Below are 26931 nucleotides of genomic sequence, written 5' to 3' on the forward strand. Positions count from 1 at the left end.
AGAACTATCTAGCCCAAAATGTTAACACTATCAAGGTTGGTACACAGCATTTTAAAGGAATCAGAACTGGAGACTTTTCCAAAAAAATATTAACACAAAATGTTTTGTGGAATCTCTCAAGCAAGTTGATAACATTGCTCAAAGGTAGCTAACTGGTTTTCTAAGTAAGAGAAGCAGGTGTTAGGTATTTTTAACTCACTAAGATTATACCTCTTTCCCCATCTGAACTACTCTTTCACAGTGGGACTTGGGTTATGCCTTTCTGAATCTTACTAAGTTCTCTGGCCCTCAATATTTATTACCTAGAGCCGTGGTCGGCAAACCACAGCTCGCGAGCCACATGCGGCTCTTTGGCCCCTTGAGTGTGGCTCTTCCACAAAATACCACGTGCGGGCATGCACGTACAGTGCGATTGAAACTTCGTGGCCTATGCGCAGAAGTCGATATTTTGTGGAAGAGCCACACTCAGGGGGCCAAAGAGCTGTATGTTGCTCGCGAGCCGCGGTTTGCTGAGCCGCAGTTTGCCGACCACTGACCTAGAGGGAAAAAAGGGGGGTGAGGAGGCTTTACATTAACCAACCAGCATCTCTGTGAAAGAGCTAAAAAAAAAAAATCAGATTGCATCACTCCTATTCTCCAAAACCCTGGGCTCAACAACAACAACAAAAAGAGATATCAACTATCTTTTTAGTTTCTAGTTAACAGCAATTTTCTGTTCTGTTTAAACAGCTAATTTTTATAGGTCATATCTCTAACTGTTCGTGATTACTTAGTCAATCAAAATGGCATACACATTCCACTCATAAAATCAGTCTCTGATGATAATTCTAAGTACAGCAAGATAAATCACACATTTAGGGCAACTAAAAATGTCACTGATTTAAAAAAAAATTGCGAGCAGCATTTAGAGTAGAGAAGGGAGGGGGGTAAGCGAACAACTCTTATAGGCAGATGTCTATGAATCAGCAGGTATACCTAATTATTTTCACAAAAGGTGTGAGAGAAATAACAATCAAAAGATGACCTATCACTTTTATGTATAAAATAAGAGAGAATGCAAATATTTATCTGAAAAACCAATGTCCATCCAGATAACTAGAATATCAAGTATATTTTGGTCTGGTCACTTAATAAAATAAATGATTCTGTGCCTCCCAAGCATGTCATACTAACCTGATGACAGAATCCCCATGTCCAGTAGGAGCTGCCAGACCCCTATGGCCGTGGATCTGCACTGGACGAAAGGACAGTGTTCCAGAAGCCAGTCGACCAGTTCTGACCCAACACAGCTTCGCCTGCATAAAACAAAGCCGTTCACATGAGACAGCGTGGCCACTCATTTGCCAAAAAATTGGTATTTAACAGCATCCCTCCCATGTGCTTGCTTTTTAGAACAAGTGACTCAATAATACATGACATGTACCTCTGATTCATTCCTCTTTCGGATTTTAGCTCAAATATCACTTCCTTAGAGGGACTTGGAATCAAATTCTTATTCCTTTTCTTCAAGTCACCTTACATGTAATAATGATACATCTTTCTGAATGAATAATATCTGCTTTCCTCACTTAAGAATAAATTTCAGGAGACCAAGGATTATGCATAACTCACTATTAAACCCCAACAACTAGGACAGTCCAGGTACACAGTAATTTCTCAAAATACATAAGTTTCCATAAATGAATTTAGCAGTCCTTTATAGAAAGATAATGCTTCTGCCTCGGCAAGACAAGTACCTCAAGTTGGTGGTGATAGATTTTGGTTCCACCATTTATAGATTTTCATCTAGTCTCTTTTTTTCCCCAAATGCAATAGTTAATACAAGAGACAGAATATCAAACTATCTTTACTGTTTACAGTAAAGGACAACAAAGAATGTACAAATTGTGAACAAACAGCAGAGCCAGCAGACACCACATCCACACCCCAACAGCAAAACACAAAGGAAAGGCAAGACTCTGGGCAAGCAAGAGATGATGGTCCAGGCCGCACTGTCCAGGTACCAGAACGAGGCAGAGCAGGGCCCTCAGGCAGCAGGGGTTCCATACAGAAGGGCAGGAGGAGAACTAAACGATTAGTAGGTACAGGCTCCAAAATGTTTCACAGAAATGAAACCACAGCCAATGCCAGGAAACAGCAGAGCACAATCCGTGAGAACAACAAGAAGTCGTCTTTGCACGGGGCCCATTTGTAACCACACTCTGAAGTCGCTCTTTGACACAAAAACATCAGCAATACTTCATCGTACATTTTTTATAGGGAGACCATAATTATTCACCAGAAGCAAAAACTGGAAGAGATCTGAGGCCACAATACTACTGCCAAGTGAGAAATATGGGAATTGCTTTCCTCTGTATTAAAAGGAAACACCTGAAACTAATCCTATCTAATAAAAGAGAAACATGGTAATTAGCCGTACCTCCGCTACTCTCCCCACTGGCTAATCAGGGCGATATGCAAATTAACTGCCAGCCAAGATGGCGGCCAGCAGCCAAGCAGCTTGAAGCTAACAGGAGGCTTGCTTGCTTCAGTGACGGAGGAAGCCAACGTTCCCCGCCTGCCGCTGCCGGCCTCTGAGCTTCCAGTTTGAAACACTGTTACAAATATAGAAGCTAAACAAAACCCCAGAAACCTGCCTTCAGCCAGCCAGGATCTCAGAGCTGGAGTTGAAACAGTGTTTCGATTATAGAACCCAAACAAACCAGATACCTGCTTTCAGCAGCCGAGGCCTCAGAGCTGGAGCCAAGCCTCAGAGCTAAAGCTGGCCCAGAATAAAAAAGAAAAAAAAAGGAGCGGTTGGGAGCTTCAGTCACCCGCCAGCCTGAAAACAGCCCTCAGCCCCTCACCCAGACTGGCCAGGCACCCCAGTGGGGACCCCCAACCTGAAAGGGGTGTGACCAGCTGCAAACAGCCATCAGCCCCTCACCCAGGCTAGCCAGGCACCCAAGTGGAACCCCCACCCTGATCCAGGACACCCTTCAGGGCAAACCAGCTGGCCCCCACCCATGCACCAGGCCTCTATTCTATATAGTAAAAGGGTAATATGCCTCCCAGCACCGGGATCAGCGGAGCCGTGAGGCCTCCCGGCACCGGGATCAGCATGACAGGGGGCAGCGCCCAAACCCCCTGATCGCCCTGCGGCTCTGTGTGTGACAGGGGGCGGGGCCACAACCTCCCTATCTGCCCTGCTCTGTTCGTGACAGGGGAAGGTGCCCCAACCCCCTGATCAGTCCTGCTCTGTGCCTGATAGGGGGGAGCTCCCCAACCCCCTGATTGCCCTGCAGCTCTGTGTGTGACAGGGTGAGGCGCCCCAACCCCCTGATCGGCCCTGCTCTGTGAGTGACAGGGTGCGGCGCCCCAACCCCACCCCCCACGGGCCCTGCTCTGTGTGTGATGGGGTAGAGCCATAACCTCCCCATCAACCCTGCCCTGAGTGTGACAGTGGCGGCGCCCCAACCCCCTGATCGGCCCTGCTCTGTGGGTGACAGGGGGTGGTGCCCCAACTCCCCTATTGGCCCTACTCTGTGAGTGACAGGGGGGAGCTCCTTAACCCCCTGATGGGCCCTGCTCTGTGAGTGACAGGGGGCAGCGCCCCAACCCCGACTGGCCCTGCTCTGTGCGTGACAGGGGGTGGTGCCACAACCTCCCCATCGACCCTGCCTTGAGTGTGACAGGGGACGGTGCCCCAACCCCCCAATCGGCCCTACCCTGAGCGTGACTGAGGGCGGCATCACAACCTCCCGATCCGCCCTGCTCTGTGCATGACAGGGGGCGGCGCCCCAACTCCCCAATCAGCCCTGCTCTGAGCCCGACCAGGGGCTGCACCTAGGGATTGGGCCTGTCCTCTGCCACCCGGGAGCAGGCCTAAGCCAGCAGGTCGCTATCTCCCGAGGGGTCCCAGACTGTGAGAGGGCACAGGCCGGGCTGAGGGACCCCCCCATTCCCCCCCGAGTGCACAAATTTTTGTGCACCGGGCCTCTAGTACAAAATAATATTGAATATAAACTGTAATTGAAAAAAATTTTAAAAGAAGGGGAAAAGCCAATATCTGCTGCACCCTGCTTTGGCCATGCACAATCAGGGGCCCTGGGCCTGGCCCTACCCCAGGGGACACCGGAGGAACAGAGCGCCCAGGCCTGTGCTGCTGAGGGACTCAGTTATTTTTCTTTTCACCTTTAAAAAAGCATTCCAGTATTCCCCCTTCAACTTTACCATATTCTCACCAAACTAAAACTTGTAATATTTGGCATTGAAAGAACCCACAGGACAGTAAGTGGACCTACAAGAAACAGTTAAGTGGAAGTCTGTCTCCCCACAATGACCCAAAACTTGCCCACAGAAGCACCCCCACTTTGGTGATGTGAGCTCTCTACAGTGGAATAAGCGGGGGCGGGGGGGGGGGGGTAAGATCCCCATCTAAACTAAAAAGCTTCAGGGAAATGTTGTAAGAGGGGGAAAGACAAAAATGAGAGCAAACACAAACCCCCGAAACCTTGCAACTCATTTTCCTAAACAGACACAACACTGGCTCGCCCAGTTCAGGTAAGGATTCGCCCCTGCAGCTAGTTTGAGTGGCACCCGCAGTATGTCAGAGAGGAAAGGAACGTTTGTGGATGTCCTCGGTTCCTGCAGACTCCTTGGTGATTGGCATGGTCACGTGTTCACTAGTCAATAGCAAATGCTAGGTCGATGACAAAGTTGGCCGGCCCCTCTACAGACCACATCCCAAGAGTCAGCCAGTTGCTGTGAGCCTCCTGTCGGCAGCTGGAACACATCCATGGTGTCTTCATCCTCCATCCCCAACGGGGCCAGGGTGTCTGCTTCATTAATTGGCTGCCCATCAAACCAGAACCTAATCTGTCTCATTGACCAGCCCTGCAGCTCACAGTAGGCCTTCATCAGCTTGCTCAGTGGGGTGTGTCTCTTAATCTTGAACTGAACCACTGAGCCATCCTGCCTGGCCACTTTCAGATTGATGTGGTCATTCTGTCTTCACTCCCTCCTTGGGCTTCTCCTCGGATATGGCTGCGCGTGATTGTGGGGCAGTGGGGCGGCAGGGAATTAGGCACGCTCTAGACCAGCCGTGGGCAAACTACGGCCCGCGGGCCAGATCCGGCCCGTTTGAAATGAATAAAACTAAAAAAAAAAAAAGACCGTACCCTTTTATGTAATGATGTTTACTTTGAATTTATATTAGTTCACACAAACATTCCATCCATGCTTTTGTTCCGGCCCTCCGGTCCAGTTTAAGAACCCATTGTGGCCCTCGAGTCAAAAAATTTGCCCACCCCTGCTCTAGACTCACCGCTCTCCCACCACAACTACTCTCTGGGACAAGCTTTGCCCCCCAAATCCTGGCTCATGGGTTGGCTGGTCCAAGGTCACATCGAACGCTGAGCATCGAGTGTGCACCCAGTTGGGCTGAGGTTCCCGGCTCTAGTCTCTTTTTAAATAATAGTTTTGATTTTAGGGGGAGAGGGATGGAAAAGGAGAAATATCTACGTGGAAGAGAAAAATTGATCGGCTGCCTCCTGCATGCCCCTACTTGGGATTGAGTGCACAGCCTGGGCATGTGCCCTGACCTGGAATCGAACCAGCAACCCTCTGGTGCATGGGATGATGCCCAACCAGCTGAGCCCCACCAGCCAGGGCTTATCTAGTCTCTTTAATAAGAACAAGATAATTCCAAGAGAATTAGGCAAAGTTGGAACACAGTGGGTAATAGAGAATTTTGTTTGCTACTTTTCAGAGATTAAATCCCAGAATTTATCTCAAAGGGCAATCCATTTGACTGTGAATCTTTTTAATATAATCTAAGCAATCTAGCTAAGGAACCTAGATCATAACACCCACAAATGCAGATGTGTGTGAAGGATTCCACTAACCACACATACACACACACACAATATTCTTTGCAATCTGTCCTAAAATATACAACTATAATCAAGGCTGTCCAATCTTGGTGTTACAAGAAGTATGTCAATCCTTCTTTTCCACCTTTATGAGCCTGTGATGAAAAACCCAAAGAAGAAAGCTTGCTGAAATGTGTATTTTCATTTGCAGAAATTTCATTGAATCCCACTCTCACTTATGAGAAACTGTCACCAAAATGTTTTTTTTTTAAATGATGTATCATGTAAATGGCTATGTTCATTCTATATTTGGTATTTAAGGACCAAAAGATGTAAACTTGCTGAAACCGGTTTGGCTCAGTGGATAGAGCGTTGGCCTGTGGACTGAAAGGTCCCAGGTTCGATTCCGGTCAAGGGCATATACCTGGGTTTCGGGCACATCCCCGGTGGGAGGTGTGCAGGAGGCAGCTGATTGATGTTTCTCTCTCATCGATGTTTCTAACTCTCTATCTCTCTCCCTTCCTCTCTGTAAAAAATCAATAAAATATATTTAAAAAGAAAAAAAGATGTAAACTTTATTTGTATTCCTAAAACAGGAAAATATTGCCTATCTCCTGTGATTGGCATAGGCACAAATAGCTAGAAATCACACAGTAACCAACAATACAAAGATATGCCAAAGGTGCTACAGTTCCCAGAGTGAAGAAAAAAATAAGCTTTTTCTGTGGAGAGATCTGATCAAACATTCTAGCTTTTGATAATGCATCACAGTTTTTGGTACAGTGCTACAGTTTGTAAGATGCTCTAAGGCAATTAAGGCAATACCGGACATGTTTAATCGCAGGTTAGCATCAAGGCAATTAAACAGATTAACAGTCAAATAAATGGATGTGGTTTTTTTTTAAACAAAATGAGAAAACAGATCACAACAAAACAGTTAATTAGACAATATTAACTTCGACTTCGATAGGACACCCGTCATGTGAAAGGCTCAAAGTGTTAATTAATTCCTCAACACCTCTGTCAATTAGCCAGCATCTTCAAACTAATTGCTCGAAGCACAGTTATCACTCGGATTAAACACTGTATCATTTGAAATCCTTATTCTCAGAACAGTCCAGCTCCTCTGCCTACTGTGTGGAACGTGAAAGGACACGATGGAACATTTACTGAATAAATCAAACTGTTAAATTGCAAAGGGTGGCTGGATGGATGGGCGCGCATGTTTGTTCACAGGTGATGATGGCAGAGAAATTTCTCAGACGCGGGCTCCTCAAAACTATGGTTAGGCATTACCTGAGAGATCTGGCTAACCTGCAGATTCTTTTTTTATTCTTTTTAAAAATATATTTTTTATTGATTTTTTTACAGAGAGGAAGGGAGAGGAATAGAAAGTCAGAAACATCGATGAGAGAGAAACATCGATCAGCAGCCTCCTGCACACTCCCCACTGGGACGTGCCCACAACCAAGGTACATGCCCTTGACCAGAATCGAACCCGGGACCCTTCAGTCTGCAGGCTGATGCTCTGAGCCAAACCGGTTAGGCTAACCTGCAGATTCTGAGGCAGGACGGCTGGACGGTGCCTGCGAGTCCTCGATTCTAACTGGCTCCCCGGTGATGCTGGTGGCCACAAAGCCCAACCCCCAGCTCTACCTTGTCACTGGGAAGGGCTCCCTCTGTTTGGGGGGCAGGGCCCAGTCAATATGCGAAAACATAGCACTGCCCTGGCAGCGGTTAGCAAGGAGGTGAGCTGCCTCTGCCTTTAAGGCATCCTCCCCTGACTTCTGACCAGGCCCGCAACAATCCAGTTAAAATGCCCAAACCCACAGGATTTAAGGAGAGCAGCGAGAAGGGGAACGGAGACGGTTGGAAGGGAGCAATCTGACTACGGACAGCAGCTCTTATTCCCGGGGTATTTTCGGCGTTGTCCTGAATCCAGAAACTGTTCTGCGGACATGCAGCCCTAACCACAGTCGCATGTGAGGCAGGAACGTTGTGATACGGAGGTGACTAGGTACAAGGCCAATGGGATTGCTCTAACAAAGCATTCTTTTAACAATCTCTGGAGCTGAGCGTTTGCTATCTCTTAGCTTCCTTCTGTCTCTGGTTACATTTTTAGCAATTATTTCATGATAGTGCAGACACAACTTTAATCTCAAATATACCAGTATATGGGGCGATGCTATTCAGAGACCAGCTCTGAAAGTTATTCTCATGTGGTGCATAGGGAACACTTTCCCTTAATTCACTACCAGACATATGAAAATGATCCGTTCTGGGCCACCATATTAGCACTTTGTCTTTATACCCAGAACATGCATCAGTTCTTAGATTTTAAAAGAAGGGAGGTTCTGGCCTGACCATTGGGAATCTGAAATAGCAAAAACACATGCTCTTTCCCCCATTCTATTCCCACCAGTATGTTCTAACTTGGATGGATGGTTCTTTCCATGAACCCAACTAATGTATATCTCTGCATTCTTTTTTCAATCTATATCCATAGAGGTCACATAAAGAAACAAAACAGAGCAATGACAGACGTTACACATAGCCTTATGCGTAGTGAAAATGAATCCCATGAACCCTGCTGGAGAGCTCAGTTGGTTAGAGCCTCATCCCGATACCTCAAGGTTGTGAGTTCGCTCTCCAGTCAGGGCTCATACAAGAATCAGCCAATCAATGCATAAATAAGTGGACAACAAATCTCTCTCTCTAGTCAATAAAAAATTTTTAAAAATGAATCCTATTAGGTCACTCACAACTAAACCCAAAGACTTTGTACGGTTCTTGTTTTAAAAAAAAAATCAACGTGTCTAAGTTTAGTTAAAGAAATGACCTTTATTCTGGGAATCTTTCCTACTTTTTTTTTTGCTGTCATTTATTCTGAGTATTCTTCCTATTTTTTATGGTATTATGATTTCATTGCTATAAGAAAGAATAATGAAAATAAATGATAGGGTTTTTTTTTCCTTTTGAGGTTTTCTTCTGGTATTGTTTGGTGTGGTTTAATATCTTTACTTAACATAAAAACAATAATAATATGGAAAACTAACAAAAAAAAACTTTTGTTTTTCCTTTAACCTCCAGAAAATGAAAATATGGGCTCCAAACTTTCTAAGTGCCCACTCTCTTGGTCCAGCTGTACTTTAAAGCAGGCCTCTAACCCACCCATTGACTCTAGCGCCTCTGCCCTATCCACTAGCCAAGGCAGAGAAATGCCATCCCTACGCCAACCTGCCCCTCCCGCTCTTCACAGCACCCAAGGGGATTCTCCCTCCCACCTGGCGAGCTGAGCAACGGATCTCTCAGCTCATGGTCCTGAGAGTCCTCTCAGAGCCTCGATAAGGTCCCTGAAGGGGGACCTATATTTATTGACATCACAGTAGGACACACCCAACAAAATTATTCTAAACTATCCCAGCTCAGAGGAAGCAGAGGCTCTCTCAGGAACCCATCCACACCCGGGGATGCCAGACCCTAACTTCAGAACCAGGAGCCCAACTGTCAACAAACACTTAGCTAAGTTTAAAGAAGAGACAAGTCATCACCAGTGACCCAAAAGGACACTTCAACTGACCTACAGCCTGTCTCTCTGTGATCATGCTTAAGATTTTAACACTTTTTATTCATAAGGAGAGTTTCTGACAAGATGTTAGAAAACTGTGTTACCTGTAAAATCCCTTGAGGTTCGCTCTGTCCTTGATCAGATCAGCTGCCTGGACGATAATGATATTCCTCAGTGCTCTTCCTGCACAAGAAGAATTCTCCCCATAAATCTAAGTGGAAAAAACAAACATTCCCTATAAATGTAGAACAATCATGCCAGAATTTGTGAGCATACTATATATATAAAAAAAAGATGACCAAATTCATAAGCTTAAGACACTTATGCAGCTACAAACACAGCTACCTGTGTTTTACTTTTGCTATTGGTTTATGCCAGTGGTCGGCAAACTGCGGCTTGGCAAACCGTGGCTCGCAAGCCACATGCGGCTCTTTGGCCCCTTGAGTGTGGCTCTTCCACAAAATACCGGCTCTTCCACAAAATACCGACTTCTGCGCATGGGCCACAAAGTTTCAATCGCACTGTACGTGCGCGCCCACACGTGGTATTTTGTGGAAGAGCCACACTCAACGGGCCAAAGAGCCGCATGTGGCTCGCAAGCTGCGGTTTGCCGACCACGGGTTTATGCTATAAAACTCTAATAGCTATTTTCCATATGCTAAATGGCTTTAACTATAATTAAAAGTAATATATTTTACACAAGTTTTTAGTGTAAAATACCCACTGTTTTTAAAAACAGAGTGTTTCTATCAATAGGGCAAATCAAAGAATATTTTTATTATGTATTAACTCTGCCATATTGATAACGCATCCATGTAAAGGACTTAGAAGATAGGAAACTAATTTTTCCCTGTCTCGTGGACATCTTGTATCATAACAATTTGATAGCAGGCTGTTGTCTGCTCTGCGTTTAAGGGTGGCTCCACTGCAGAGTTCATAGTTAATTCTAAGAATTATGGTTTCATCACTTTCCCGTTCTAGTGAACAGATAAAAATTTTTTCAATCTTCTAATTTGCACATATGAGTCTCTGGTTCTTAAAGGCTGAAGGAGGGCATTCCTTAGATCCAGAGAGGCTTATGTCCTTTAGTACACCTCCTTTCCCCATAGCTGGCCCCTTCCTCAGAGTGCATTGTGTCCCACTAACAAAGGAGCCGCGTGACAATGAACTGTCTTCATAAGTAAAGGCTCATGAGAATTCATATATACAGGGGATAGGTATTCATATCTGTTCCCTTGTTTCTTGGTGAACTCTTTCTGCACCTACAAAATGTTGCCTCTATAAAATATAAATCTTCGCTCAAAGCAAACAAATGGATAATATGTTGATTATAACTTAACAGGGAATGATTCAACCTCATCCTTATACTTTTTAATTTTCCTGTTATCACTTCCTAAACACAACCCTATGAGAAAGTGAGGACAGAACATGACTTATTTTTAACACATTAAAACTTAAGAAGAACGTGAACAAGTCAGATGACAGAAACTATTACCCTAAGGGAGGTACAAGTCAGCTGACACTTGACTGGTCCTGACGTGGTACCAGTATGCAGTCCCTCAGTCATTCAGGAAAACGTTTAATGATGCTGGGATATAATCATGGGAAAAGGCCAAAAAGGTCTCTGTCCTCACAAAGCTCCCAGGCTCCTGTTGTTTTAAAAACGCAACTCTCTGTCGACTGATTCTTTAACACAACGTGATAAAGGCGTCCTCCTCTTGTCTCACCAATTAGCATACGGAGATATTCTACTATTAGATAAGTGTAAGTATAAATAATCCCCTTGCCCATTTGCAGTGTTAAATACCCACTATTTTTTTAAAATACAGTGTTTCTATACAGAAAACTGAAAACATATTATGTATTAAACTCTGCCATATTGGTAATGCATTCATGCAAAGGACGTGGAAGATGGGGAAATCTTTTTTCCTGTCTAGTGAACATCTTGAATTTTGACCCAGTTATCAGGACATCTCATCTGACTCTGGCTGTGTCACCCCGGTGGAGGAGATGGCATGATCAGAGCACAGAGGGCAGCTGTAACTAGGGAATTCTACATCAGGGTCTGCGAATCACTGTTTCAGAAAATACAGTAAAAGAGACAAGAATCGTACCTGGGAAGAAGTGTGCTCAAGGTATGGATTGGAAATTCTTCTCTGGAGAGTCTATTTTAAAAGAAAAAGGGGAAAAATTAGGACTAAGTAGAAAGAAATCGTTGCACCATCAGGGCACACGATACGCAACAGTGGGAGGCCCAGGAGTTGTCCCTGCCGACAGATGAGCTTAAACCTCCAGTCACAGAACATTAATGTCCTTATTCTTACTCTGTAAATACCTGGTTAACATTCACTCCAATGGGACAGGATATATCATTCAAACGGCTCCCAATCTACAGAGCACAAGTTTAAAAAGTGCAACAGAACGACTGGGGTGTTTTTGTACTTGTCACTTGGTTCTTCATGTGATTTTGATTCCATTTCTCCTATCCTTCTCCTGTCCACGTTCACCAGTCTAACTTAGCTTTCATCCCCACCCACAGGAACCGCTGCTGCAGCTGCACGATGGATTTCCCTGCCCTCTAGTCACGCCCTCTCAGGCCACCCTGCAAACCTCCCCTACACAAATGTCTCTAAACCGACCCCTCAACTGACAGTGGGGCTCTTACTGCTTATGTGCATCAACCCACACCCCCCGAGCCTGCCCTTCTGGGTCCACCACAGTCTGCCGCCAACAGGCAACTAGTAGTCTCTTTCCACCTCACTACCTGGGTTCTTTTCTTGTTTGTTTGTTAATCCATTCATTTTTAGAGAGAGTGGAAGGGAGGGAGGGAGACAGAGAGAGAGAGAAACATTGATGTGAGAGAGACACAGCGATTTGGTTGCCTTCTGCATGCGCCCTGATCAGGGCCGGGGATCGAGCCTGCAACCCAGGTACATGCCTTGGGCCAGAATCGAACCCGGGACCTTTTAGTTCATGGGCTATCCGACGCTCTATCCACTGAGCCAAACCAGCGAGGGCACTTCCTGGGTTCTTTATTCTTCAAGAGGTACTCACAGAAGAACCTGCCACTCCAATACCTCCACACATGTCATTCTCCACAACAGAAAGCCCTCAATCTCCCGACACTTTCCTGAATCCCACCAGACTTCCAAGTCCAGGTTTTGTGCAGTCGCCTCCTAGGCGAAGCTCCTCCCACCCACCCAGTCCACCAGGGTTTGTCGTCTTTGGAGCGCTTTGTTTTTTTATTGTTCACATGCCAGCTCCTGGGTCCGTACTGTGGGCTGTCTCGCTGTGAGTGCATTTGCCCCAACTAATCCATACGCTCCTGGGGAGAGGGCTGGCCGTTCCTACAGCTTCGCTTTCACGGCACCCAGCTCAGCAATGTTCATTTTTCTATCCAGTTATTTGTAGATATCCGCATCTCTACATCCACTCGGTAATGCAGGAGCTAATTTTTCCCACCTAACAATCCAGTGGGCAGCACCATCACCCACGTGTGCTTAAGCACAATGGGAAATTACCATTTCCCAATTCAGGAAAAAGAACAGAGGAACTAACATTTACTGAGCTTTCAACCTATGTTTTAAAATCTCCTTTCTCCTCTATTCCTAGGCTTGCTGTCTTTTCAGATCCCATGGTTTTTAGTCTGCCGCCTCCACTTCTTAGAATTTGCTAAATTTACAAAACATCTCCTGCCAATCATCGCTTTCCGGCATCTGAAGCTTCTACCAAAATGTAATGTAAGACAGAATTCCCCTTCCGCCTCTTCCCGCTCTACACGCCTCCCACACTACTTATCTTCTAATTAAACTAAAATAGATATATAGACGCTTTACCCAAAAATGCCAATTGGTACACCCTGCTAAAGACTTGCAATGGCTTCAAAGAAAATGACATTTATAAGGTAGAGAGGCCATTTTGAATCCCCATCCACCTCCCCCTCCTGCTCTGGTCTCACCCACTCCCAACTGTCTCTTCCCGGGGCTTCTGTCATCCGAGCCTTGGTAATGTATTCATTTATTGAAATACTGAACAATTTAAAATTTGCATATGCACCAGATTTATAATTTGACGATGAATCATCATGATAAGTGATTTCCCTCCTCAACAGAGCGACTTTTAAAAATCAATATAGCAGGCCAGACCTGACAATCTTTATTACTCATCTATTTGCCTGAATCAGCTCAGAAAAGCAAATACTTCCTCTGATCTAGTTAAAAAGAAAGCCTTTAGGGAGAAACAAGTTCTAAAGAGCCACGCAGGGGCACGTTCACAAAAGAAAGCAGCCGCCTTCCTTTCTCTCTGCTGCCAACCTAGACCTGCCTGTCTCGGCCCCAGCCTTACCCTCCCAGTCCCCCTCACAGCAGCGTCCTCCCTGGATGGCTGGTCTGAAAGGATTGGTAAGGTGAGTAAATAAAGCAATGGGATTCTTCCCTGCTGACTAGATAACAGCATTAGATAAGCTGCTGGCCCACCGGGAACCCACAAGAGCAACACAAGAACTGCCTTTTACAGGACACAATACCTAGACCTCCTGTCAGACACTCCCGCCAAGCCCTCTCTTAACGGGGCCCCGGGGAGCTTGGTTTTATCAATGCCCCTGGTCAGCAGCTCTCAAACTCCGCTGAGCTGGGGGAGCCGCAGAGCTCTCTGCAGATCTCCGCAAAGTCCTGATTTCTTACATTTAAAATAACTACATCACTACGCTCTCTTTTTTAGAGGCCACTCTATGTAAGTTGTTGCAAAAATAGCAGGTGCTGAAGACTTAACGGAAGAAGCACATGGAGGAGCAATCCATCCGTTACTTCATTTTTAATAGGATTGTTGCATCATTTCATCAACAGAAGGCCAGCTCACAGGAACCTGCGGCTCCCTGCTCCCAATCACCTCACAACATGCTCTGTCAGCATCTACCTGGGAGCATTACAAGAACCCCCTTGACAGTGCACCTTCACCATCACACCTCATAAACACAATGCCCAGAAAAGATAATGATCCCCCCTTATTTCCAATTTCCTAGAATTACTTACATTAGATGCCATGAGTCTTTCATGAAAGACATGCATACACCATAGAGAGAAGACTGCTAACAGCACAAATAAAATCAGATTGTAATTCAAATTTATTTCTTCTCCTTTCCATTTTAAGAAACCATGGAAAAGGATTTCCTAGATGATTCTAGGCAAACTGCATATTTTAAACAGGTATTAGAAAATTACAACCCTTTAATATTCACTTCCAGAAAAAAATAACAGTATAACTCAAAAAGATAATTGATTAGCAATCAGATATTACCTTCATGTTTTCTTGGAGTCAGGTGTCCACTAAAGCTAAACTGTAATAGTCTGTGAGGCTGGGTGTGAACCAAGCATGAAATTCATTCCAGTCACTAAAAATAACTTGGTAAGCTATACGATAGACTTAAGGCACATTTCTTATCAGCTCTTAAAGGTCATCTTAATACACTCCTTGGATTGAGTTAAAGTACTTAGGCTACTGAGGGGAGGGAGAAATCAAAGGAGAAAGGCTGAATCCTTCCATCACCACAGCAGTGGGACCCGCTCTGTCACAAACAGGCACCAACAAGAACCACCAAGTGGATTGATAACTTAAGAATTCAGTTCAGGACACAACCTTCTATCACCTTCGGCCACTGTCCTTTTGCCATTCTCAGTAATGTAAGGTAGAATAAGTATACTTGGATTTCTTACAATCCTATGAAGCCAGAAAGCTCCATAAGTACCTGGAAGGCACCTACAGTAAGAGATTATGGACTAAGACAAGAAAAGTTGTGATCTGGTAGGCAGTCTGGTGGAGTGCTAAGATGGTGGGTCCTTTTTAAGCCACGGGATACATTTACCTCTCAATCAAAACGTGGTCAAGTTTAAAAGGACAGAATCCCAGCCACTATGTTGGCTTGAGAATTACATGGTCATCACAAGTTAAGCACAATGTAAACTGGAGACATGAGCCAACTGATGACATGGAAGGGCAGGGCAGTTCACCACGACTCCCTTCCTGCAAGCTCTGGTCACCATTCAGGCCGACCACCATTTCCCCAAGGAACCTGCTCCCAGCAGCCAGTCACAGCCACAAAGGCCACTTGTCGTAATATCTTCTCAGCATAGCCTGGCCACACCAAAGTCCATGATGTTCCTGAAAGCACTTTTTCCCTGGCTCTAAGTTGTGTGGAATGAAAGGGGAGGTCACAGAAATGCTTATTGAGCACCCCCCTGGTCTTGAGCACTTTCCCATAATAGTCACTGTACCCACCTATTCACATTTTTACAGACAAGAGGCCTGAGGGTGAGAGAAATTAAGAAGTTTACTTACGGCCCCCGAGCTGGGAAGTTACAGAGTCAGGACTGAGACAAAAGCCACCACTCTCCTGTGACACGCTACATGTCATCGACAACAACTGCCCTGGCCCGGGTGGCTCACTTGGTTGTCCCGTGCACCCACCAAAAGATGCGGGTTTGAGTCCCAGCCAGGGCACTTAGGGAAGGCAACCAGTCAATGTTCTCTCTAAAATCAATAAGCATATCCTTGGGTGAGGATTAAAAAAAATTTTTTTTAAGTAACAAGTGGTTAAAAAATAATAATAATTAATTAAATAAATTATTGAGTTTCTAGTATGTGCCAGAAGTTATGTTAAATGTTTGACATGCAACATATCACTTAATCCTTCAAAAACTATAAGGTAGGTACGATCATTAATCCCTTTTTGCAGATGACAAAACTAGACTTAAAGAGGCTAAGAAATTCACTCGAGTTTGCAACTTAAGTCTATCTTTAGTTACTGCCCCATTTATGTATCTTCTAACTTAGAATGTGGTGATTTAAGAGGAACGTGACAAACGAGTACATTTAACTGCATGAGGACATCACAAGTAGCAACCACTAGATCTGGCTTATGAATTAGAACCACCTAAGAAACTAAAACAAGCAAACGAAACAAAACAAGTGTTCAGTCCTCACCTCAGGCCACAGAACTAGAACCTCTAGCAGTACCTGCTGCTTTTTGCCAACCTCCCCAGGCAATTCTAACCCGGGTTTGAGAAAAACTGTCAAAATCAGTGGGTGAAATGGGCCATTTGAACCTCTCATCAGCCACTACAGCCAGGAGGCTTGGAGCATCCTCAAACGTCGCCTCAATCACATTCCCGGCTGAGTTCACAACACAGCAGAGGAATAAGTCATCTGACCAATAACGCCGGGCTCTGCGGCTGAGCTTCTAAGTCTGGCTGGTGCAGAACAAAGAGCCAGTGTTTCGCCACGCTGCACCTGTTGGTGTGGTTTGTGTTTTACATACCCCAGCCCAGACACGGCCCTGAGCCACAATGCCTGCATGTCCTCAGAGCAGCGCGGCACCCTCACACCTCCTGAAAGGGCATTCCCTTCCCATGGCATCCACGGCGTTCGGCTTCATTTTCACTTCCCATTATTAAAGGACTCTTCAAGTATAAACATGTTTGCCCACTTAAAAGCTAAAGTAAAAAAAACAAAGAGGGTTCTAGGAATACCTGTAAGTATTTCACAATCTCGCCTGCCTAGCGATATAAATCAGCAAGAAGCTGCAGATTCTTGGAAATATGGACACAACAGGTACAACCGAAACAAACCCAAAGGCGCCATCCACTTGATTGAGTCCAATCCTCGGGAAAATACCTTTCTTCTCACTGTTTTTAAAAGCAAGAAAACAGTGTCGCCTGACAGGGTGGGCTTCCTCGCTGAATGTAATCCCATAAAAGCCTTTAACATTTAGGAATCAGGCACTAAAGATGTGGTTCCACAGTCAGATTACCAGGTTGCTTATCTCCACCTTTCATTGGAAACTTGACTTGTATTAACCCCAACCCACCAGTCAGACCTGGACTCCATGATGAGCCCCTCCCACAGCAGCCAACACGAAGAAGCTCTCACTAGCCAAATCGGGGACAACCTGAGCAGCAAAATAAACTACTACATTATAACTCACAGAGTAAATATCCATGAGTACTTACAGGTAGACTAATTGAATAAATGTTTTCTTGAGGGGGGAAGCTCTTCTTTATGCAGTAACTCTATGACTAAATGCAATAAAAAGAGGAAAACAGAGGTCCCCATTCAGCAGACACCACAGTGCTAAATGTTGTGGACAAGAATCATCAGTGGACGGACGCCACAATGTGTGGGAAAAGTATAATGAGATACAGGACATGGATACAGTCCAATGAGATACATGGTGTCTCCCCAGAAGATAGGAATGAGCACAGAGGAAAAAAGATTTTCAGCAGATATAACCTTAATGTGATAAAAGTTATTATCAATCATGAGACAAGCTGACATCATTTGCCTGCTGATATGATACCCTATGGCAGGGGTCCTCAAACTACGGTCCGCAGGCCACATGCAAATACAAATATTGTATTTGCTCCCGTTTTGTTTTTTTACTTCAAAATAAGATATGTGCAGTATGCATAGGAATTTGTTCACAGTTTGTTTGTTTTTTTAACTATAGTCCGGCCCTCCAACGGTCTGAGGGACAGTGAACTGGCCCTCTGTTTAAAAAGTTTGAGGACCCCTGCCCTCTGGTATGTTTATCAAAATGCATACCTAAATTTAATGAGAAAACATCAGACCATTCCACATTGAAGGTCATGCTCTATATAACTAGATTGCACTCTGCAAAAATAGTCAAGGTTATGAAAGAGCAAAACCAAACAAACAAAATTAAAAACCAAAACAAAATGGAGGGGCAACCTCAGACTGCGAGAGACGGAAGGAAACTGACAAAGAAAGGTAGTGTGACCCTGGGCCAGGACAAGGACCTGAGTGGGGCAACTGGCGAAATTTGACTGAGTTCTTTATTTGACTTTTAGTGCTGGTTTTCACAACTGCACTGTGGTTACCAGGGAACCCTCTTTGTAATATGTGTACAATGTTTAAGTCCAAAATTATTTCAAAATGAAGAGTCAAACAATAAAGTAATGGCCTCTGTCCTCCTCTCAAATAAATTCTCGAAAGAGCCCCACACATTCAAATATTGTTTCAAAAGACAGCACCTCCCTCCTGGGGGAATGCTGCCCGGCCTTCAGCGTGTCATTTTCTGCGGCTGCACCTCAGGATGACCCTACTTGCTTCCTGCCCTCGCTGGCCTCCAGCACCTTCACACAAAACAGATTAATCTTCCTGGAACACTTCCTCACATATCACCTGTTTTTTTCCCTTCTTTTGTTTCTGTTTTTGGTTAATCTTCACCAGAGGACATGTTTTCCTTTGATTTTTAGAGACAGTGGAAGGGACGGGGAGAGACAGAGAGAGAGAAACATCAATGTGAGGGAGATACATCAGCTGGTTGCCTCCCACACACACCCCCACCTGGGCCAGGTATGGAATCTGCAACCGAGGTACATGCCCTTGACCAGAATCAAACCAGGGGCCCTTTAGTCCACAGGCCAAAGCTCTAACCACTGAGCACCCAGGTAGGACTCACCTTGTTTTTAAGAAGTAAAACAGTTATTTAAAAACAAACGCAGCCAGGCCGAGTGGCTCAGTTGGTCGAGTGTCGTCCCAAACACCAAAAAGTTTGCCAGTTCGATTCCAAGTCAGGGCATACACCTAAACGCCTGGGTTTCGGGTTTGATCCTGGTTGGGAGTGTACACAGAAGGCAACCAATCAATGTTTCTCTCACACATTGATAACTCTCTCTCATCAATAAAAATATCCACAGGTGAGAATTTCAAAAAAATATTAAAAAAAAACACGGTTGCCCTAGCTGGTATGGCTCAGTGGATAGAGTGTCAAACCGTGTCATCAGCCTGTGGACTGAAGAGTCCTGGGTTCAATTCCAGTCAAGAGCACATGCCCGGGTTGTGGGCTCAATCACCAGTAGAGGGCGTGCAGGAGGCAGCCCATCAATTATTCTCATCGTTGATGTTTCTCTCTCTCCCTCTCCCTGCCTCTCTGAAATCAATAAAAATGTATTAAAAAACAAACAAACATACACACAAAAACCACGGTTTACTTTTCCTGAATGCTCACTGACAATGTTCCAAGTCCTTACCGGAGCAGTCAATGCCCTCCCTGTCCACGTAGCCCCTGCTGCCCTTCCCTCCTACACACTCTGCGTGGCACGTAGGGTCACCCTGAGGTGCAGCCGCAGAGAGTAACATGCTGAAGGCCGGGCAGCATTCCCCCAGGAGGGAGGTGCTGTCTTTTGAAACAATATTTGAATGTTGTGAGGGCTTTTTCGAGAATTTATTTGGGAGGCAGGTTGTCATGTTTACTCTGCAAACCGTGTCATTCCCAGCACTTGCCATGACCCCCATTCCCTGCATTTCTCCACATCTCCACACCCTGCCCTTCCTTCAGTTCATGTAAATACTGCAAGAAGCCCACCCAAGCCCTGAGACTCCCATGGTTTATCTCTTCCCCCAAACGCTCTAACACTTGTTTGCCCCTAAAATAGAAAACCTCCAGGCTCCATTTCATGTGTGTGCCACCTCTTCTCAACCAGCCTTGTCAACTCCCAGGGGCCTCAGACCTTCTGCGAATCTGGTACCTTCTACAGTGTGTCCCAGGGCTGACCTTTCTTCCAGGGTCGCACTGCCCGGTGAGTCTCAGGTCACGTGGTAAACAGGCTGCTTCCGCCTGGAAATCTATGACACCCTTTGCCACCTCGGCCACGCCACCGCCACCACCGTGCCTGTCACTTCTCAACTCGGTCTCAGGTGTCACATGTGGAGTGAGTGTCTATAGCGAGCCTCCATGGGTTTTAGGAAACTGCAACTTTAAGAGAAACTAAATCTAATCCATGTGATTTCACTTTTGTGTGGAATCTAAAGAACAATATAAATCAGGGGTGGGGAACGTTTTTCCTGCCAAGGGCCATTTGGATATTTACAACTTCATCTGTGGGCCTGTGAGGGCAAGGCCAGGGGAGCTCTGGCAGCATCCTCTCACCCCAGGTTCCTCTCTGTCGGTCAGAAGAGACCATAGGCATAGGATTTTGGAGAAAGAAAAGGGTCCTGCTGGCAACATTCCCAGGAGTGTCTTTTGGACAGAGGCCCTTCCGTTCACCCCCCAGCCCACAGGGTAGTTCCACTTCCCATACTCGGGAGTCTGGAAGGGCTCACTCAGATCAGTAAGGCTCTTGGGGCCATGATCTGTGCCCAAGTTGGGTACACGATTTCTATGGGTTTCAAAGGCAGCACCCCTCTCTAATTCTAGGGACAGTCAATTCTCATATAAACAAAAGTCTACCTGGACACTGCCAAGTGGGAATCCTGGCATTCATTCCCAATTTATACTGTCTTTTCGTTATTACTACTCACCTTCCTTGGCGCTCCAAAATCTTTTAGTTCATAATTCATTTTAGGGTGTGAGAGGATGAGTATCAACCTTAGCGGTCTACAGTACCCCGTGTATAACTTATGAAATTCATGACACTGGCAATGCCAGGGTTACGACACAGACCCTCCACGATTAACAGTAATCCTCACAGCAGGGCGGTGACCCACGTGCGGACTTCCAGTACCACGGAAGGCCACATTTCTAGCTCCTCCGAAGTCAGCTAGCGCAGGTGGGGGCTCTGTGACTGCCTATCTGTGCAATTCCAGTTTGAAAAATCGTTCTCTTGCTGGAGATAAGAATAGTGTCATCTCACTGGTCAGTATCTTACCTAGGCCACAGGAGGAGGCCTAGGCCTTCCTTGTTTTCTTGCTCTGATCACACATAAAACTCTCAGCTTCTCTGGCCTTCGCTTGTTTCACGAGCCCTCCATGAGCCGGCACTTGAGTTCCACGGGCTTGTGAAACTTTACTTATCCTGGGTCACACAGCCTCCTTCCTCTCTATACCTGTCGTTTTAAAACCAAAGGTCCGTTGAAAGCTCACATTATAGCCACATGAGTTTCTTTCATTTCCGTTTACTTTCCTAATATATTCTAAGAGGAATACTATAGCATCAGAATTTCATTCACATTTTGTTCACATTTCTTCTTACTGTTTCCAGAGATGGCACCCTAACAATCGCTTCTCTTAATTTCCTGAGGCCAGATTCCATGAAGTGCAGGGTTCCAAACGGGGTCACTTCCTCCCCAGGCCCCTCTCTAGGCCTGGCAAAGCCTGACCAGTATCAGGCGGCAGTGACGCTGGCGGCTGCGCGCTTCCACTCTCCAGCGCCTTGACACGGACTTCGGTTTCCTTCTGCCTCCACTGAATCACCTTCCTTCTAACCTTCCCACCAAACGATTTCTTCTCACCTGTCTAGACAGCCTTCCTTTTCTCTAATAAAGCATCACAGACAAGCCCTTTCAGGCTGTTTTCCGCCTCCCCCACCCCCAGCTTTCTACTCTGGTACCGCTACAGACCCAGCAAACAGAACCAGTGACCCCTTCAGCCAGAGCGAGAAATGAAGCGCACACCCACAGGTCACCATAGCAGCCTTCAGATGCTCTGGAATCCAGGGGATCTCTGGTTTCCCTCTGGAAATTCCCCTTTCACCATAGCAGCTGCCAATCCGCCCTCCTGCTCATCAGGGGCCTCCCAGTAGAGGCTCCTGGAATGCTACTAAAACTACCTGGCAGGTAGCACCCTCCTCAGGCCCCGGCTCAGCTCATCTGAGTGCTGGGAACAGTGACCTACACCCTTCCGCCTACTGTGGTCCGTGGAGCAGCTCGGCCTCCCAGAGCTCCCTGTTGCCCACCACCATTCCAGCTCCATCCAACTCCGCCCCTCGAACATCCTCGTCCAGGTACATGATTAAATATTATGCAGCCATTACAAATATTTTAAAGATCTTGTAACTTGAAAATATTTTGGTGAAAGTGGCGGGGGGCGGGGAGTTAAGTAAACCAGAAGAGGCAGTTCGAGGTCAACTCAAACAAGTAGAAAGGAATATATTCCAAAGTGTTAAGAACAATGGTCTCTGTGTGATCAGCTACTGGTAGATTTTTGGTTCTTTCCAAGCTTCCAGCTTTTCTATATTAAGTATATTACTTTCATAACCAGAAAAAAATCTACCTTAAAAGCAAGATACCCCACTCATCCCACTACCCTCCACCTCCAAGCCTAAAAGGACAGTCGAAGTTACACAGATGAAAAGGGCACCTCTTCATACATAAAGGGTTAAGAACATGTCTATAGTCAGAAAGAAATCCAAACTTCAGTTATCTCTAATGTAGGTGTATTTATGGGTGGAGGAGAGTAAGATAAACCTGCAGGTAAAGAGCCAAGAAGATAGGACAGTTTTCTACTCCTTCCTCCTTTCTGCTCAATGGAGTCCCTTTAGCCACTCTCAGCCTGCCCTGAAGAGACATGAGCACGGAGCTCAAGTGGAAGGAGCTCCCGGGAGAGAAGAAGGAAGAGTGAAGACCAGGAGAGGCTACCGTGGGGAAATTTCGAACAGCACAGCAAGAAGGGATGGGCCAGCCCTTCCATTTCAAAATGCCCTTGTGACCTATATATGGGTCATAAATCAGACTCTGCCCAAAGTTCCTATTCTAGTAACATCAGTGCTCAGAATGTCTTGCTTTGTGGCCAAAATGCTGAATGGTTTAGGATCATTTTCTCTGGCCATTAACCTCTGAATACTCAGCGCTAACAGCATCCAAAGAAAACAATTGAGGAAGTAAATACCCCAACATCAAATATCAATAATGTGGGAGTTCCCAGTGTTTGAATTTAATTGTCTGCACACAGCCAGGTCAGATATCAGCTTCCAAGGGAAGAATGAGAGATACACAATGGATTATGCGACAGCTACACTTAATATGTGACAGGAAGGCACACGGTCAATGTACTTTCTAGTAACATCTAAACTCCCTCTGTCCCAGAATACAGGCACTGCATTCACCTCTCTTGGATATGAAAATTGCACATTGATTTTTTTATTAATTATGATCCTCACATATAGGACACTGGCTTCATCAGAGCCATAAGAGTTTACGTTTCAATCCCAGCCTCATGGGCTTCATTGTCCATGACTTTCCTTCCTGAATCCCCAGTGGCAACTCTCCAGTTCCAGACAAGAGAACGTTGTCAGTACTCAGACCTCCCATGCAGACAGGGACAAAGTTCTCAAGCCCTGAGAGGAAAGGGGGTTTCAAAGAGCCTCTAAACCTGGCCAGTGTGGTTCAGTGGTTGAGTGTCAACCCAGGAACCAAGAGGTCACTAGTTCAATTCCCAGTCAGGACAGCTGATTAATGATTCTCTTTCATCACTGACGCTTCTCTCTCTCTCTCTCTCTCTCTCTTTCCCCCCTTCCTCTCTGAAATCAATAAATATATATATATATTAAAAAATAGAAGTGTAATTACCAGAAAATGAAGCTCCAGGAGTTAACACAATTGTGTGCCCATGTTTTCTTCCTATAAATGTATTTAAATGCAGCACAAAAAGTCATCGGTATAAATAAAGCCTTAAATCTGAAGGTAAAAATGAGGGTGGTTCCCCCTGCAGTGAACAAAACTTGGCTCTTTCCTGGCAAAGCACTTCTTACCTCCACTCTCACCCACATTTCTGTAGCCGATTCAATGCTAACAAAGGTTTTCAAAAGTCAATCCCCACTTCTTATTACCAACTACATTTGACACACGTAGGGAAACTTGTTTTTGAAAGCTTTCCGATTATAAACTAATTCCATGACTCATGGCAGGCAGTTCCTTCCACATAACTCCCACTTAAGTCCTATGTCTCTCCAGCTGGATAGCAAACACTTCCACACAATCACAGTCCTATTAACCACTAGGTGTTGCATTTAATCTTAACCATTGTCTCTCTTTTTCTCGCACTCTTCTATGCCTGAGGGAGCAGCCCATTACAAGCTGAGCTGAGACACAACTGGGAGAGGTTGTGGCTCTTTATTTAAATCTTTGCCTTTGGCCCACCCAGCGTGGCTCAGTGGTTGAGCATCGACCTAGGAACCAGGAGGTCACGGTTCCATTCCCGATCAGAGCACATGCCCAGGTTGCGGGCTCAGTCCCCAGTGCAGGGCGTGCAGGAGGCAGCCAATCAATGATTCTCTCTTATCACTTATGTTTCTATATCTCTGTTCCCTCTGCCTTCTCTCTGAAATCAATGAAAATACTTAATAAATAAATAAATAAATAAATCTTTGCCTTTCAAACTTTTTTGACTGCAACACACAATAAGGAATACATTTTATATGGTGACCCAGGTCTCATAAACATGTATACATATGTATATAATTGAAACAAAACACTTTTAATAATCTCCTTATACTGCCTGCCAATGAGATAAACTCTGAGTTCCTTAATATATATATATATATATGTATATATATATATATATATATATATATATATTAAATGCTAATATTCCACTATAATGATTCTGCACTTCTCATGTTCTCAATAAAAATACTTCCACTATTTTAGCTCCTTGAATTTTCAAAATATTGAATAGATGAAAATTGTAAGTACTTACATATCTACATATTCACAATCAGGCAGAACTGCATGACTACATATTTAGATATTATATGTGTTTGTGTGCAGAAAAAGAGAGGATAATCAAGTAATCATGGGACCCAAAATAGAATATTCTATGCATGGAATATACTTAGTCATTGATTTTTTAAGTAAAGCATCTCTATAAATAAATATTATGATTTGCTGGAATAACCAACACTCAACAATCTTACTTAAAGGAAAGAGTATCTTAGCAAAAGAATGAATAGATGTAATTTTATTTTAACCAAATTGACAAGGGAAAGGAATATGTATTGCAAATATCTCCCGTTATTTTTTATCATTAAATATTATTGCTACATTTTAAAAAGAAGGGGGCTCCTAAAAATCTTCATAGAGGTTGGATGGTTTATCTTCTACATGAGTTTCCATTTGGGCGGTTTATAATTTAACAAAACAACAGGAGGAAGAGTAAAGGGGATGTTACTAACGATCATGAAAACATAGTGTCAAATAAACAACATCGACAAAGTGGATGAAAAATTGACTTTACTATCCCTGAAGGTGATGTTGTTACCTACGAGATGGGCTCTTGGTTCAGCGACCTCGGTTCTTGAATTTGGCAAAGAAAGAATTCAGAGCCAAGAACTCTAGTGCAAGAGGAAGTTTACTTAGCGCAGAGGCAGAAAAAGTGAGCCAGTTGGACTCTGTGGACTTGGGAAACAAGTTCCAGAGGCAAAGAAGAGCTTTAGAGAAAAAGCAAAGATACATGCCTGAAGAAGGTGCGAATGCGTGTGCACATGTGTGTGTGAGAGAGACAGAGAGAGAAAGAGAGAAAGAGAGAGAGAGAGCGCGCACTTGCAAGCAAGGGAGCTGGGTTCTTTGCTTTAGGGTTTTTATTTGTTTTCTAAAGGCAGGAATTTTATGGGAGGATCTCAGTAGAATTTTTTAAAAATATTTTTATTGATTTTTAGAAAGAGAGAAAGGAGAGGGAGAAAGAGAAACATTGATCAGCTGCCTCCTACTGGGGATCAAGCCCACAACCTGGGCATATGCCCTGACTGGGAATCGAACCCAGCAGCCTCTTGATGCACAGGACGATGCCCAACCAACTGTGTGGCACCAGCCAGGGCTCAATAGAATATTCATCAGCTTTCCAGGTGTGGCCTTTTAGGGTCGTGGTCTTTACTGATCTGTCAGCACTAGGGTAGGGGGTCATTAGTCATTGCCTCAGGTCCTAATGTGAGCCATATGTCATCTGTCTTTGCTGCTTTTCTGGGCCTAGAGCTGAAATGCAACTGAGGCCTAGATGTGATCTCTAGGTTGACCAAAACTCTGTTTCTGGGGTCAACAGACCCAAGGCTTTGTTCTTTGTTCCTAAGATTTTTTGGTGCTGAGGGCCAATGCTTAAGGGAGTGGTCATGCAAGGGCGAAGGAGGCAGGTGAGTTGGGGTGCTGGATGAGGCTAGTTTGAGTAAGCCATCTGCCTCAGTTTCCCCATCCCACTTGTCAAAGAATATTCCTAGCTGCTTACTGTCCTGCCTCAGTGTGGTGGATGAAGGAACTTTCTCCTCTACCCTCAAGGGTTCTTTTAGCTATACTAATACTCAAATGGGCATGAAACAGATTAGCAAGGGGAAATGACAAAATTTAAATATATACATATGTATGGGAACCTCCATATACCTGAGAGAGTCAGAGACCCCCCACATACATGAGCATTCCAGGCAAAAAAGGGAAAATGAGGTAGATAAGACATTCTGGGCTGAGGATGAAGTAAAGCATGCTGGGGATTCAGAAGGTAATTATAGGGTGAGCACATATTCAGTAATCAGTAATTTAGCCCTGCCATATATAGGTTATCTCTGACAATCTCTTACTATGGGTAAGGCCCCTAATTCAAATTGCACTAGATAATTGGGGGTGGGGGTTCAGAAGTTTCTCTTGAGCCCAGAGGATCTCAGTTGCCTTTAGCTCCAAATAATCCACATACCACAGAGGCGCATCTTGGGGTGGCTGGCTCTATACCCCTACAGGGGCAAAGGTTGACAATTTGTAATAAGGGTAAAGTCAATGTGAGCAAAGAAGAGGTGGCGGA

The 26931-nt window shown here is 44.9% G+C and overlaps 1 protein-coding gene and 1 pseudogene across 2 annotated transcripts in view; both read right to left on the reverse strand.

Annotated features, from left to right (window-relative positions):
- Positions 1-26931, reverse strand: part of RAPGEF5 (Rap guanine nucleotide exchange factor 5) — a 201389-nt gene that overhangs the window by 151758 nt on the left and 22700 nt on the right. For both annotated transcript variants that reach the window (XM_070424421.1, XM_070424422.1), the window contains exons 2-4: positions 11535-11585; positions 9525-9631; positions 1174-1295 (exon numbers count right to left, since the gene is read on the reverse strand). In XM_070424421.1, coding sequence (XP_070280522.1) covers positions 1174-1295; positions 9525-9631; positions 11535-11585 — 280 coding nt within the window. The remainder of the gene's footprint in view (positions 1-1173; positions 1296-9524; positions 9632-11534; positions 11586-26931) is intronic.
- LOC139016651 (small ubiquitin-related modifier 3 pseudogene) lies at positions 4712-6684 on the reverse strand (annotated as a pseudogene).

The sequence above is a fragment of the Myotis yumanensis genome, unplaced genomic scaffold, assembly GCF_028538775.1.
Source record: "Myotis yumanensis isolate MYYU_CA2020_CCGP unplaced genomic scaffold, mMyoYum1.0.hap1 SCAF_9, whole genome shotgun sequence".
NCBI classification, from domain to species: domain Eukaryota; kingdom Metazoa; phylum Chordata; class Mammalia; order Chiroptera; family Vespertilionidae; genus Myotis; species Myotis yumanensis.